Source organism: Heloderma suspectum, chromosome 1 (assembly GCF_057233095.1).
Source record: "Heloderma suspectum isolate Gila_16-S chromosome 1, 16-S_ref, whole genome shotgun sequence".
Lineage (NCBI taxonomy): Eukaryota > Metazoa > Chordata > Lepidosauria > Squamata > Helodermatidae > Heloderma > Heloderma suspectum.
Genome location: NC_139458.1, coordinates 225,527,073 through 225,543,595, shown reverse-complemented (window position 1 = coordinate 225,543,595; position 16,523 = coordinate 225,527,073). Strand labels below are relative to the sequence as shown.

At 45.7% G+C, this 16,523-nt stretch overlaps 1 protein-coding gene across 2 annotated transcripts in view; it reads left to right on the top strand.

Moving 5' to 3' along the window:
* KMO (kynurenine 3-monooxygenase) overlaps window positions 1-16,523 on the top strand; it is a 58,707-nt gene that overhangs the window by 29,974 nt on the left and 12,210 nt on the right. For both annotated transcript variants that reach the window (XM_084820763.1, XM_084820752.1), the window contains 4 exons: window positions 114-171; window positions 2,389-2,471; window positions 2,551-2,652; window positions 2,761-2,820. In XM_084820763.1, the coding sequence (XP_084676889.1) occupies window positions 114-171; window positions 2,389-2,471; window positions 2,551-2,652; window positions 2,761-2,820 (303 nt within the window). The remainder of the gene's footprint in view (window positions 1-113; window positions 172-2,388; window positions 2,472-2,550; window positions 2,653-2,760; window positions 2,821-16,523) is intronic.

The window sequence follows — 16,523 nt, the reverse complement described above, 5'->3', positions numbered from 1 at the left end:
ACCACACGTATTACTTAAGATTTAGATTTGATTAATCAAAACCTAATTTCCATGTACATCCCAATTCTATTCAGCTAGAATTTAAATCTGAAACTATCTTTGTGTTTCTTCAGGGTTTTGAAGACTGTCTGGTTTTTGATGAATTGATGAACCAGTTCAGAAATGATCTCTGTGAGTATATATCTATTCGGAAAGACAGTATTCCTCAGGACACAATTTAAAACAGCTGTAATATATTCAATATGAACTCACTAGCCCTCTTGTCACACTCTCCTCACAACGTGTGAAGGGGGGAGAGATCATGACCCCCCCATCTACATGTTACCACTGCCCCTGACCTCTCTGTATTAGGTGGTATATAAGGACAGCTGGATGCACATAGGGCCACACACACTCCATGTGTTGATTGAACTTGTGGAGAAGGTGAGAAGAGGGCTACTGTGGTTGCCTCCTGATATTTGAGGGAGGAGTTGCAGAACAGTTTGGCCAGTACAACATGAGAGGAATAGTCCACTCAACATAAGAGTTTACATAATTAGTCTGCTCACCTCAGGGCAAGAAGAAATCTAAAGAAGCTTCCAGGTGTCAGTCTGATCAACAGCAGTAGTGCCCAAATGGTGTTATAGGAAGTACACCATAAAATCAGTACTGTCAGGAGGTGCCCTAGTGGCCTCTTTCAGTAGACTCTAATAGCCAACTCAAGACACAGATGAAAGGATTCTTTTCAAGGCTTTAATCCTTTTACAACTTAATGACTCTTTCAGATGCTAATCACCAGCGACTAAGCAAGGAACAGCAGAGTGGCCTATGCGCTGAGCTCGAGTAGGCAGTTGATCCCTGTTTGAAGGAGAGTCACTTGAAGACCCTGAACGTATGGGCTAGGGAGAGATCCTCCCTCTTTCCCTTGGGTCCAGGGGAGGCGGCCGTTGCTTGCGCGCCAAAAGGGCGCTACGCCTCCTTTCCGCGTCCTCCATCGCTCATCGCTCTTTGCGTCTGCGTCGAGCGTCAAGCAAGCCCCCGTCCCGCACTCTCTCACTGCCAGGGTCACTATCTATCTCAGGAATGCCGGCAGGAGGAATCTCTGCCAGCTGCTGTGCCTGTGAGGGATGAGTTGGCTCCTCTCCCACAGATTGCTGCCCTCCTCAGAATCAGAACTGATCTGGGGTTATATCGGCTCAGTTTCCACCCTGACAGGTACTTCCTTTGTAAGGATTTAAAGGTGAAATCGGTGTTTTGGTGCAGTAGTACATCTTTCACTGAGAGGTTCTGGACTAGCAGCACTCAGAGCAGGGATCACCCAATTACAGTGTAGACTGCAGCTGCGTGGTATTGTTCAATTGCTCACCAATCTTTCTATGCAAGTGCACCTTAAGTAGTCTAAACCAGGGGTGGGCAGAAGATAGGTCTCCAGATGTTGTGGACTTCAGCTCCCATAAGCCCCTGCCAGCATGGCCAATGGTCAGGCGTTGACCATTGACTGGGAGCTGAAGTCCAAAACATCTGTCCACCCCTGGTGTAAACCAAACTGGGCATGCATCAGCTCCCTCCACTTTTTGTATGCTATAAACACTCATGTTGACTGAAGGAGAGTTTTATGGAATGTGAAGGCAAGCAGGAACACCTTTAAACTGTAGGTTGGTCCAATTAAAGAAGAGGTGGGCAACCAAAATGGGCCAAATGGCATCAAAAGCATGCCCCCTAATGCCAGAGAGGGGGTTACACCCCCTGACATTTTGCCCATGGTGGGCACATCAGGAGAACGATCCTCCAGGTGTGTCTGCCAGGAACTAACCTTGCTGTGTGCAGGGCTTCTCCTGTCAGAGAAGGCCCACATGCAGCAAAGCCACTTTGCTTGCCCCATGCCTTCTCCCATTGGGAAGAGGACACGGGGCAGGTGAAGCTGCTCAGCCCAGCTTTGCTCATCCTTCAGCTTCCCGTTCCCCTACCTCTCAAGAGGTAGAATATCAGTCGTATTCCACTTCCAATGCCATGTATATATCCCATTGTTATTTTGCTGCTCTTAATGACAAATCTGGAGACAAGACAGGTGATAGGAGGAAGTAGAGCAAATACACTATAAAGGCAGATTTAGTGGAGTTGCATCACACATGAAGGAAGGAGATGAAATGGAGGTCCAGTATTTACTGGAGGTTCTGATTTACAGAAGAGCACTAAAACATGTGTGTAACCACTTTACACATTATATTTTTAAGTACATCCATAATAAATTTTAATGTACACCTAAAATATTAAGTGCGAACATGAGAAACATGCTGATAATACTTGTCAGAGTGCTCTGATTGGCTGCAGCTTCTTTTTGAGTGTATGCCCTGTCAAACAAAGATGTATCTCTGTACAATATGTAAAAAAACCCTGCTTCTTCCACAGGTGTTTGCCTTCCAGAGTTCTCACATCTGAGAGTACCTGATGACCATGCAATTTCAGATTTAGCCATGTACAATTATATAGAGGTAAGCTATACAAGATTTGGTTGGCAGCTGAATAATGACAGATGTCACCAAATGTGAAAGCCTCTCTTGATGGTTTCAGATGCGGGAGCATGTGAATTCAAAGTGGTTCATTTTCCGAAAGCATATAGACAATTTTCTTCATGCCCTCTTGCCCTCCACCATCATCCCTCTGTACACTATGGTAAGACCTGAAATGACTAATATTGTAGTATTTCCCTTACATTTTCACTCCCAAGTCTCTCTTTTTTCCTTCTGTGATTTATCTGTATGATTTTGCGATCCAATTCAGATCACATTCTCCAGAATCCGGTACCATGAAGCAGTGCAAAGATGGAAATGGCAGAATAAGGTCAGTAGCATTTAGAAAGATTTCTCTGGAGTAGGTGTATAGTACATTTTTTATTTGCTTTGTTTTAGAAGAAAAGAGATGCACGCTTGAAGGGATGCCTAATAAATGTAAAGTATGAGAACTGTTTAGCATGAGTATGTTGCAATTTCACATAGCCAGAAAATAGATACCAAACCATTAATATGCCACAATATTGCATTATCTAAAGAGAACAGGAAAGCTATGTATCTTGACTGTGGTTGGCCTGGCTTCTGTACAGTTAGTAAAAAAAATCCTCCTACTTTAATACAGGAGCAACTATTTCCCCCACCCCTATTCCATCTGTGGTGCAAGCAATTATATGGTTCTACAGCAGCTTTCTTTAGCAACATTCTTACAGTAGATATCATTTTGCTTCTAAATACTTTCTGGAAATTCAGGTATGCAGTCTCCAATTCAGGAGCATTGCTAGGTTCTTAAAAGATCCGGGGCACAGGCCCATAACATAAATTTGTGTATACGAGTCTAAGCGCACATCTAATATATATATCTGTGTGTGTGTGTGTGATGTGTACATGCAGTGTGCTTGCATGTGTGTATAGATGACAGACAGACAGACAGACAGACAGATGAAGTGTGCACTGACCCCCCCCCCCTTCAGCTCAGATCCTGATTCAGCATTTTGGAAAACATCCTGCTTCTGCTCTGGCCAATTTGTAGTCGGACCACTTCAGCTCAGTACCAAACCTGAGTCAGTGTTTGGAAGAATGAGTCTTTATGCTTCCTGTTGACTACCGTGGGAAATTAGAAAAAAAAATGTAACTTTTTTGTCTTGGTCAGAACTGGATAATTTCAGGCATAGTAGCCCCCTTGAAGGGGATTACACCTCCCAATGTCAGAAAAATAGGTGCAGGGTTTATATTTTGATTTTATTTTAAAGGGAACTGCCAATAACATTTTAATTCCTTGGAAGAATTGGATAAAAATTTCAGGATTCATTGCCCCATCAGAGGAGATCCTATCTGCCAAATTTCAGAATGCTAGCCACAAGGGGTTTTGTGCAAGGGTGGCCTTGACATTGTGAGGTCTCCAAAAGAGGACATACTTACCTACCTATGTTCCTTGGGAACCATTGTTCTGAAAATTACTTACAGCCTTACAGTAGTTATCTCCCCTCCACTTAAAAAACAAACCCCAAACTCCTATTTTTTTAATTAAAGCTTTCTGTTCATAGGAACATAGGAAGCTTCCTTATACTAAGTCAGACCCTGGGTCCATCTAGCCCAGAACTGTTGACATTGACTGGCAGCAGCAGCTCTCCAAAGTTTCAGGCAGGATTCTTTCCTAGCCCCACCTGGAGATGCCGGGGATTGAACCCGGGACCTTCTGCATGCCCAGCATGTGCTCTGCCACTGAGCTACAGCCCTTCCTATTGCTGGATAATGGCAACTGACAAACAAAACAGCCCCAGATTTGTTTCTCTGCAACCTCGTGAACCCACTCTTCTCAGAGACTTGAGTGAAAAAGAGAAAAACCAACCCTCTTGTATGTTCGTATAAAGTCAAATACAGTTCAGGACTTCTCTTGCCCACCGAAGAGAATTCTCTTTAAGAATTCCCCAAGATTTGCTCTGGGTGGAATAAAGAAGAGAAAGAAAGAACAAGATAGGGGAGGGGAGGGGAGGGAAGAAGAAAAGAAGAATGGTGATTGGAAATGTGTGTGGGGGTGGGGAGTAGAGAGACTTCCCTAAGCCAAGTGGCTCCTTTCAGAGAGGTAGTATTTCAGGGGAATTTAGGAGGCTGTGCAGGGTTTGCAATGATTGCACGTACTTAAATGAGCTTTATGAGGTGAGGTGGCTGAGGGCCTTTTCTAGCTTTTTAAAAGCTATAGAACTATTTAAAAGCCCCAGCAGTTTCTCGATCATGACGCCACATAGTCCTAACCCTCCCTTTGGGATTATTTGAGTCCTACAGCTATTTAGGAGAAATTAAAGCAGAGGGGGAGAAGTTTGTGGAGGTTGATTGGATCCTTTGCTGTACTGAAGCTACTAAACTTCTGCAGAAGGCAAAGGTTCCAGTTTGGGGCAGTAAAATCAGATGCTGTGTGGAATACCAGTATTTCACATGGAGCTCTTTCTTCCCTTCCTTCTCCCTCTTCAAAATTTCATTGCAGGCAAGCTCCCAACAGTGTGCATGTAAGAGCAGAAAAGAAAAGTAGGAGGAGAGAGGTATTTGCACCTCAAAAAAAAAACGTACACCAGAGATTAGGGATAGTGACCTTCTAATGGTCACCTTAAACACCTTCTGATTAGGATCTCTAATCTCCTGGGTGACTTGACAGTTTTCACTTTTTGTTTTAGACTTTGAGAAAAGGCAACTTTACGCATGGCTAGTGCAAAAGCCACTGGACCTAACTGTCTGAACTTTGGCAGGCTCAGTCATCTCTATAGGGGCTGCCAAGTCCCCATGCATGTATGTGGGAGCACAAATAAAATATAGCTCTTTGCTTTGACACATTTTCTTGAAAATAGCAAATTTACCTGTGACTAGCACAAAAGTCACTGGACATAACTGCCTGAAATTTGGCAAGTTACATCAGATCCATGGGGGCTGCCAAGTTTCCCAATTCCATACACTTATGTGGAAGAACAAAGAAATTATAGCTCTTTGCTTTGACACATTTTCTTGGAAAAAGCAAATTTTACCTGTGGCTAGCACAAAAGCCCCTTGGCCTAACGGTCTGAAATATGGCAAGCTCAGTCAGCTCTATGGGGGCTGCCAGGTCCCTAAATTCCATACATGCATGTGGAAGCACAAAAAAAATTATAGCTCTTTGCTTTGACAGATTTTCTTGAAAATAGCAAATTTTACCCGTGACTAGCACAAACACCACTGGACCTAACTGCCTGAAATTTGGCAAATTGAATCAGATCCAAGGGGGCTTTCAAGCCTCCAAATGTCATGAATTTATCTTACAAACTAAAAAAGTTATGGCTGTTTTTGTTTTCCAATGCAAGTCAATGGGAATATGTTAAAAAAAAAAAAAAGACAATTAGGACAGCTCAGAAGATCTGAGGTACAGCTCAAAAAAGATCTGGGACCTGTGCCCAGGTGGGCCCTCCACTAACGACACCACTGCTCCAATATATTACCACTTTCTCTATGCCCACTGTTGCCATTCTCAAAGAATTCTAAAGAGTTAGCAAGACTAGACTTGCTGTACCATAATGCTGGCTCTGTAGTCGCATCAACATGTGTTGAAGCCTTTTGGGGGCACTGAGCAGTGGTTTTTGCATAGTGGTTTCCAGTGGCTGAACATACAGTGCAAATGTGGCCAAATGTGAGTCAATGGAAATGTTTCGTTCCAAATAGTACACCTAACACTTCTTTTTCAATCTGTGCATATCCTCTTTCAGTTTCCGATAATGCTCTAATTAGGGATGTACGAAAGTCACTTACCTTTTCGTGGCTGTGATTTGCGGGGGGGGGGAGGCGCTCCGTCCCTCCCCCCGGAATCCTCGATGTGGGGGGAGGCGATTCGGACCTCCCCCCCCCGGAATCCTGGCCGGCCGGCTCCGGTCCGTGGCGGCTCTGCGGAGCAGCCGGCCAGGGCTGTCCTCAACTGGAGTTCCGGCTGCGGACGGGCTGCTGCGGACTCAAATTTGCATTCCTTCCCCCCCCCCCCGTTTTAGCCTATGTAAATATTTACGTAAGCTATTACGGCGGGAAAAAAAGGAACGCAAATAGCACCCACTATGCTATTTGCATTCCCCCTTTTTTTTCGCCATAATAGCTTACATAAATATTTACATAGGCGAAAACAGCGAAAAAAAGGGAACGTAAATGGCGGCCGCCATAGCCGCCATTTGCGTACGCTGTTGGGTTTTTTTGCTTGCCGTGATAGGCTACATAAATACTTACGTAGCCTATCACGGCAAACAGCAGACGCAAATTGTGGCCATGGCAGCCGGTCGAAAAACCAGCCGCCGCTGCTGGAACATCCACCCCAGGTAAGCTTCGTCCCGGGGAGGGGGGGGAATCCACGGGGGGGGCAGGGGGGGAGGCTGTTCCGCCACGGGTTTCGGGGGGCTGAATGCCTGTGCATTCGGCCTCACTGAAATCCATGGCGGAATTCTCTGCCATCCCTAGCTCTAATGGCAAATGCAATTGGCTATTGTTTCTGTATCAGAGCAGCTCCTAACCCTGGCTGTGTTTCTTCTGAGACAGCTTATAGTCCGACTTTTCCCGGTTATGGCGGCTCCATTACTGACCTGTTTCCACAATCGCACTGGGTTCGCTGTCTTAGCCCTGCCCGTGGGGCGTGTAGCCCAGCCTTTGTGGGTGCGTCGCCATGACCTCAGTGACCCAACCCTTTCCCTCCCTGTTTTCCGGAAGTTTCATCACCATTATGGAGCAGCATGCCGAGGGACCAACTTTTAAAACATCATTGAAAATAAGCACTAGAACACAGCCCCAGTCAAGGGGTGCTTTCTCCCATTGTGCTGAATGAAGCTTGCCCTCTCAGTGACCACAGAAATGACAGAGAAGTCCCTCAATTGACAGGGCACATAAAGCCCTCAATTCCTTAAATGCAATTAAGCGCGATCTCGAGGCTTCAGTCCTTTGCCTTAGGACGTAACTCCTTCACAGCTTCCAAATAGAGCTCCTGTGCGTTAAAATAGGGGCTGGTTTCGGTCTCTTTCCCACAACAAACCCATTTGTGTCTCCTCAGAAGTAACTCCCATAGCTGTGGATGAGGCTGAGATTCCCCCTCAATTGAAATAGCACACATTAAAGCCCAATTGCTTAAATGCATTTAAGTGACCAAGCGAGGCACCAATTAATTGCCTTGGGACGAAAGTACTCAGCAGCTTCGTTATAGCTATCCTGCAGGTTGAAATGGGGGCTGGATTCTGTCTTTGTCTTCACTACTCTCTTTCCCACAACAAACCCATTAGTGTCTCCTCAGAAGTAACTCCCACTGTGCTGAATGAGGCTTGCCTTGAATGCCTACATCAGAACTTACAGAGATTCCCCCTCAACTGAAACAGCACACTTTTAAGCCCAATTCTTTAAATGCGATTAAGTGCGATCTTGAAGCCTTGGTCCATTGCCTTAGGATGTAACCCATTCACAGCTTCCAAATAGAGATCCTGTGTGTTAAAATGGGGGCTGGTTGCGCTCTCCTTCCCACAACAAGCCCATTACTGTCTTGTCAGTAGTAACTCCCATTGTGGTCAATGAGATCTTCTGGATTAAAATGGGGACTAGTTTCCCCACCACCACCTCTTTCCCGGTACAAGCATATGTGTGTCTACTTGGAAGTAACTCCCATTGTGCTCAGTGAGGCTTGCTCCTGAAATGCAGGTGCATCTGGACTTTCAGGGGAAAGGAGAAAGCGGGGGAGAGGGGGGAAGCCTCTCTTCACAGCAATGCTGATTCCTTTTTAAAAATCCCGTACTCCTCCATTAGCTTCTCCTTCTGTTGTCCTGGAAACACAGCCAAGGAGGTGGGAACACTGAAGTTGTGTCAAGGAGAGGGGGAGATGATCCTGGAGGGAGCAGTCAAGCAGAGATGAAAAGATGCACACATAAGCACCCATTTTAGCAGCAAGAAAGAAAGTTTAACTTTTTCGCCACTTAATTAATGCAGAACTGCACTTTAAATTCCCGTTTCAGGGGCAACAAGGAAGGTTTAAAGGGGGGGGGGAGCTCCAGACACATCGCTTTGATTTTTTGCCCCTTTGTTAATGCACAATTGTGGTTTCAATCTCTGTTTTAGGGGCAACAAGGAAGGTTTAAAGGTGGGGGGCTCCAGACACAGTGCTCTGATTTTTCGCTCCTTTCCTAAAGCAAATGAAAAGGGCTGGGAAGGCAAGGAGGAGACTGGCCAGAGCAGGAAACTTCAGTGGGGCAGAGGGGGCAAGGGAGGGGGGAATCGGAAACAGGAGGAGGCTGGAAAACAGACGGGATAAGCAGACCCAACCCACTCCAAAAAAGGCTCCACCCAGCCATCACGAGAATAACACGATTAGGGCTCTGTGGAAACAGCACAGCCCTCCAGGGTGCAACGATGATAGACCATGTCCTTTTGGGACATGGAAACATGTGCGCGAGAAAATGTGCTTGGAGAAACAGCGCAACAAAGTTGGGAAAGAAGTGAAGGCGATAGTGTTGAAACAAACCCCCTGTCTCAGATGCATCACGTTGTAACATTAGCTGCTCACCTGGACTGTAATACTTCAGTACAGGATTGTTAGCTATTGTGTCCTTAATCTTCTCAAATGCCTGCTGATTACTTTCTGACCATTCCGATTTCACCTCCTTGTGTGTCGGTTGTCGGAGTGATCTGCTAGTCCTTTGCAAAACTTTGCCAGGTAGTTTGCCATTCCCAAGAACCTTTGGTACCTCTTCAGATCCCCTGCTCTAGGCATCTTCTGAATTGCTTCCACTTTTTCGGTTCCACTTTCAGACCATCTGCTGTCAACAGATGGCCGATATAAGGCACTTTCTTTAGTCATAACTTGACTTTATCTGGGTTTAATTTTATATGTCTTTCTCTGCACCACTCCAAAAAAAAAGGACTCAACTTTTTGTCATGGTCTCTCATTGCTTCTCTTTCAGTATCTCCTTCTTCCACAATTAGACAGATTTTCGGGCCTAGAATATTCCCTAGCTTCTGATTCAGGCTCTCTTCATACCTTCTCCAAGCACTTCAGGCAGTGCACAGTGTCCCCCATGTACCGACCAAATCCCTGGCTTTGGGTGGCGCATGCCATGCAAAAGGACTCAGCTGGTGCTGGGAAGTGTGGCCAGTCTTCCTAGTACTGGCCAAGTCTCTGGCTTTGGGTGGCTTGCATAGTTCCATGGGGACGGTGCGTGTGTCATCCCCAGGTGACCAGTGCATGGAAGGACTCAATTGGTGCAGTGCCACCTGAGTCTCCTGCCACCTGCATCCCCACCGTTATCTTCAAAGTGAGATCAGCGATAACAGTGGGGATTCCTCTGCATGCTGCTCCCCCTCTCAATGGAGGAGTGGCGTACATGGGAATCCTCTGTGTTATGATCTCACATTGGAGATAACAGTGTAGATTCCTTCAGGGGGCAAGACTTAGAGGCCAAGCCCTGCCCCCTCAAGGAAGCAAGGAGGCTCCAGACAAATGTGATCTCATTTTTTGATCAAGTCACCTCCCTTGTGGACTGTGGGAATGCTGTAGACATCATATACCTCGACTTCAGCAAAACTTTCGACAAAGTGCCCCATGATATCCTGATGAGCAAACTAGTTCAAAGTGGGCTAGATGAAACAACGATCCGGTGGATCCACAGTTGGCTACAGAATCGGACTCAAAGAGTGCTTATCAATGGGACCTTCTCAAGCTGGGGAGAGGTAACGAGTGGGGTACCGCAGGGCTCAGTCCTGGGCCCAGTGCTCTTCAACATTTTTATTAATGACTTGGAGGAGGAGGTGCAGGGAATGCTGATCAAATTTGCAGATGACACAAAATTGGGTGGGATAGGTAATACTTTGGAAGACAGAAACAAAATTCAAAGTGATCTGGATAGACTGGAGCGCTGGGCAGGAAACAACAGAATGACATTTAATAGGGACAAATGCCAAGTTCTGCACCTAGGAAAAAGAAACCAAATGCACAGTTACAAGATGGGGGATACGTGGCTCAACATCACTACAAGCGAGAAAGATCTTGGAATTGTTGTCGATCACAAGCTGAAGATGAGCCAACAATGTGATGTGGCTGCAAAAAAGGCAAATGCTATTTTGGGCTGCATTAACAGAAGCATCGCTTCCAAATCCCGGGAAGTACTAGTTCCCCTCTACTCAGCACTGGTTAGGCCTCATCTGGAGTACTGTGTCCAGTTCTGGGCACCACACTTGAAGAAGGATGCAGACAAACTGGAGAGGGTTCAGAGGAGGGCAACCAAGATGATCAGGGGACTGGAAACAAAGCACTATGAGGAGAGACTGAAAGAACTGGGCATGTTTAGCCTTGAGAAGAGAAGACTGAGGGGAGATATGATAGCACTGTTCAAGTACTTGAAAGGTTGTCACAGAGAAGAAGGCCAGGATCTCTTCTCGATCATCATCCCAGAGTGCAGGACACAGAATCATGGGCTCAAGTTACAGGAAGCCAGATTCCGGCTGAACATCAGGAAAAACGTCCTGACGTTAGAGCAATACAACAATGGACCCAATTCCCTAGGGAGGTGGTGGGCTCTCCCACACTGGAGGCATTCAAGACGAGGCTGGACAGCCATCTGTCAGGGATGCTCTGACTTGGATTCCTGCACTGAGCAGGGGGTTGGACTCGATGGCCTTGTAGGCCCCTTCCAACCCTACTATTCTATGATTCCATGATTCCACAGGCCAGACGTGGAACCTCCACAGCCCAGATAAGGCCTGCAGAGGTTCTGCATCCCTGCTTTACAAGAGTGTGCACATGGGAGGCACCTAGAATGTTGGGAGAAGCACCATTTTCAGCTGCATTCCCTCAACCAGCAGCAGTCACTGCTGGCTGTGTTGCTGCTGGTCTCTTTGCCTGCCCACCCCCCTAACTGGGCAGGGTCAGAGGAAAAGAGCTTGGGATGAGGTTGTTCCTGCTCAGATGGTGGGTGAAGCAATTCCTTCTGACGGTTGCCTAATCATGGCCAGAGGCCATGTTGCTGGCATGAGCTGGAGGCATTGTACAAAAGATGACGTGCTAAGAGCATTGGTCCTATAGTGGGGACCCCCAGAGGGGCCAGATGGGTCATTTCTTTCTGTAAATGGAAACTGACTTTTATTGTGGGGCATCTTACTTTTAATAATGTTTTTTTACAAGAATCTACAGACATCATTGGGGGCTTGTTTACTAATGTTGATGCCTCTTATAGAAGACTGAGAGGATAAGATTAGATTTAATTTAGAATCGGTGTCTCTCAATCTATAGCCTTAAGAGGCTCTCAACCTGGTGTACAAATGGTTCTCACATTAAAATTACACTGAAGTGTAGCATCAGAAACAGATAACATGGTGACCCTGTGGAGCCTGGACTGTACATGCAGCATTTCCTGCCCCCCTGCTTGCTCTTCCCTTTGACAACTGCCTGCTAGACAGCAGCTCCCACTCATGTCCTCTGAGGCACGAGTGGGGGCTGAGCAGCTAGTGGGGCTCATTCAGCGCATGGTGGAGGCAAATGCTCCCTTGCCAGCAGTGGCTAGGCAGCAGCACTGCAGATGAGAAGATAGGCAAACAACCTTGGCAGATGTTTTGATGCCAGAAATATTGCATAAACAGCATAAGAATTATGAGAGGAGAAATAATTGGATTTGGCAAAAGATACATTGAATCTTAGAGACATATATACTTCAGCAAAGGATGTATTTTACTCAAAATAGTATTTTAATATAGGAATAAACCTGGGAAAGCAGCTTGACTATTTATAAAAACAGGAAATGGAGATATGGCGATATTAAAGGATAAGATGAAAGACATCCTTCAATATTATGAAGAACTCTGTATAACAGTCTTCCCTAACCTGGTGCCCTTCAGATGTTTTGGACTACAACTACCAGCATTCCTGACCATTACCATCTTGGGTGTGGCTGATGGTAATTAGAGTCCAAAACCTTTGGAGGGCACCAGGTTGGGGAAGCCTGCTATACAACTTCGAACCTACATATGGAAAGATTAAAGATTCCCATGAGAAATGAAACATTATGAAGCTATCAAGAAGGCATGAAGAGAAGTTTGATGCATTCATATGGAGGAAATTTAATAGTGCAATCAATAATATAGCCACTGGAATTACTGCAGCATTTTTTAAAGGAGCCGTTCCTGGATTTCAGGACTTCGGCTTGGATCCTGTGTTGGATCTGGGTTCTGATTCTGTCAGGCTCCAGTCAAAGTAGATTCTTTTGGTTACCAAGATGAAACAAGCTACTTGTGCAAAAGGATGACAGTTTATTGATAGAAAATGGATGCAGAACATATATACAAAGAAAGTTCACATAGCCCCTTAGTTGACAAAGCAGGCACCCTTGTCAGAAGCTAATATGTCTGTCTGAGTCCCCAAGGCAGACGAGGAAGCCGTTCCTGGAGCCACAGGTTTCTGCAAGCTGGTCATGTGCATGTTTCCTCTCGAAGCAAGACCAGAGTTCAGAACTAGCCCACTTGCTTTCATAGCTTTCTCCCTTGGCTTCGGAGCTGACAGGGAGAAACACACTCCTCTCTTAGGAGAAGGGGGGCTCTTCCCTCTCAAAGATGCTTGAAACTTCCCAGCTTGGGAAACTAATTGCCTTTACATTGACAGAGAGGGAGATTCTAACATTCCAGTCCTTGGGAGGGGGACTCTCCCAGCTCTTTGTGAGAATCAAAGCAAGACACCCTTATCTCTTCCTTCAGGATGACATAATTTAGCTGGCATAAACAGCTTCAGGGCAGGCTGTCAATTACCAGCCTGTGTTAAAGGCCTGCTTTCTTAACCATAAACTGCCACTTAAGTTAAATAACACAGGTCTCTATGCATTTAGGGACTCTGTGGAGTCCACATTTTCTGCTCACTAACCAACTCACTACAGTTCCAAACTTCTGGTCCGTGATCAGAACAGAGTTCCATTTATGGAATGGGGGCTTTCTCACCTCTGCCTTCCCTCTGCAGTGCCCTGACCCTCTGAAAATCTGCTCCTGAGTGTTGGAAGCAATAGGGAGCTGTAGTAGCAGGAGGGAATCACAGAAAACCAGGGACTCCCTCCCCCTTCCACAACAGAAGAGACCCCTAGTTGCATAACATCTTTTGTATCCCAGTCATCATATTTGGAATTAATAATATTTAAAAGAATCCCAGCATCATAGTTAGAGGCTAACATTTTTCAAATTTTAAAAATAGATAAATATGCAACTAGGGTAGTTTCATACCAGACCTATTTCCTTATTAAATGTGGATTGAAAGATTTTGGCATCTATAATAGCAGAAAGATTGAATTCATTAAACACTGTGAATATACATAGACTTGGACCCTAACTTCTGTGAGCAGACTTCCACTCATAGAATGGTGACTGTTTCCCTAGTTCATGAATGGCTATACATTGGAGCAGGGGCATTGCTAGGTTCTTAAAAGATCCAGGGCACAGGCCCTTAACACAAATTTGCACGTGCATATATCTATACCTCTCTCTCTCTCTCTCTCTCTCTCTCTCCGAGTCTAAGTGGACCTCTAGTGTGTGTGTGTGTGTGTGTGTGTGTGGTGTGCATGTGGTGTGCTTATGTGTGTGCATAGATTACATACATACATAAGAAGTGTGTACTGACCCCCCCACCTCACTTCAACTCAGACCTCAATTCAGTGTTTTGGAAAACATCCCACTTCTGCTCAGCACCAGACCTGAGTCAGGGTTTTGAAAAATGAGTATGTTTCCTGTTGACTACCATAGGAAATTAGAAAAAAAACTGTAACTTTTTTCTCTTGGTCAGAGCTGGATGGTAATTTTAGGCATAGTCGCCCCCTAGAAGGGGATTACACCCGCCCAGTGTCAGAAAAAATAGGTGCAGGATTTATATTTTGATTTTATTTTAAAGGGAACTGTCAATAACATTTTAATTCCTTGGACAAATAAGATAAAAATTTCAGGATTCATTGCCCCATCAGAGGAGATGATGCCTACCAAATTTCAGAATGATAGCCACAAGGGTTTTTGTGCAAGGGTGGCCTTGACATTTTAAGGTCTCCAAAAGAGGATGTATTTCTCTCTCTATGTTCCTTGTGGACCATTGTTCTGAAAATTACAGACAGTCTAGAGGTGCCCCTAAGTAAGAAACCACCAAAGTTTCAGAAGGATAGGTGCAGCAGGTCCTGTGGAAGGGGACTTTTCCAATTTGGAGGAGGGAGTGATTTGCTTTCCCTTCCCTTCACCCCCTCCCCAATAGTTTTTGGATAAATTTGTATGAAAATGCACAGGTCATTAGAGGTGTCCCCCAGGCAAGAAACCTGCATAGTTTCTGAACCATATACATGCCTGCAAATTTGAAATTACTAGAATTTATTTACATTTCACCAATGTTAGCAGCAGGGGAACATGGGTGAGAAGGTGCTATTGCACTCATGCCCTATTTGTGTCAGGAGCGCCCTAGCAGCCTCTTTCAGTAGACTCCAATAGCCAACTCAAGACACAGATGAAAGGATTCTTTTCAAGGCTTTAATCCTTTTACAACTTAATGACTCTTTCAGATGCTAATCACCAGCGACTAAGCAAGGAAACAGCAGAGCGGCCTTTGCGCCGAGTAGGCAGTTGATCCCTGTTTGAAGTAGAGTCACTTGAAGACCCTGATCTTATGGGCTAGGGAGAGATCCTCCCTCTTTCCCACGGGAGGCGGCCGTTGCTTGCATGCCAAACGGGCGCTACGCCTCCTTTCTGCGCCCTCCATCACTCATTGCTCCCTGGGTCTGCGTCGAGCATCTAGCAAGCCTCCTTCCCGCATTTTCTCACTGCTAGGATCACTATCTCAGGAATGCCGGGAGGAGGAATCTCTGCCAGCTGCTGTGCCTGTGAGGGATGAGCTAGCTCCTCTCCCACGGATTGCTGATCCCCCTCAGAATCAGAACTGCTCTGGGGTTCTATCAGCTCAGTTTCCACCCTGACAACTTGTGAGTTTCCTGTGGGCATCTGATTGGCCACTTTGTGAACAGAATGCTGGACTAGGTGGACCTTGATCTGATGCAGCATGGCTCTTCTTATGTTCTTAAATATAGAATGCCTCTGAGCGTATGCAGAATGCTTTTCTTTCACCACTGAGCATTTTCATTCTCCTTCTACCAATTCTATTCCCCTCCATGCAACCATCCCTCCTCATCCTACCATCCTCCAGCAACTTTTCATAAAAACAAATGTCTTGTTTTGTGCAACTCCTCTCTATGCACAAGCTCTCATTGTATCTTCCTCCCCATAATGTCATTTGTACCAAGACTTCACCAGGATTCAGCCAATGAGTCTGTTTTCAAAACTAGGGCTCAGTTATGGAGAAACTCTGAGCATGTACAAAGTGCCTTTCCCTCACCACTGAAGCTAGAGTTCATGCAAAACCACCCACCTCACCCCATCCCACCCCACCCACAAATGACAGAACATTCATAGGACTGAGCTGAAAGGGTAGTCAAACCATTAGCTGGAGCTGGGTAGGCACTGTATTAAGCTTGCGGTGCTGTGCTCACAATTCAGGATTTATTTCTGAGTAAACATGCAAAAAATCAGGGTGCAAACCTCCCTGCAAAAGTAACATGAGCTGGAATCCTATGCACACTTTCCTGAGGGTAAGCCTCATTAAACATAATGGGGCTTCTGAGTAGGGATACATAGGATTGTATGAATTAGCAGTATTTATCTCCCCTCGACTTAAAAAACAAATGAAAAACTCCCATTTTTTATTAAAGCTTTCTGTTCAGAGGAACATAGGAAGCTGCCTTGTACTGAGTCAGACCCTGGGTCCATCTAGCCCAGTATTGTCGACACTGGCTGGCAGCAGCAGCTCTCCAGGGTTTCAGGCAGGATTCTTTCCTAGCCCTACCTGGAGGTGCCGGGGATTGAACCCCGGACCTTCTGCATGCCCAGCATGCGCTCTGCCACTGAGCTACAGCCCTTCCTATTGCTGGATAATGGCAACTGGCAAACAAAACAGCCCCAGATTTGTTTCTCTGCGACCACGTGAACCCACTCTTCTCAAAGGCTGGAGTG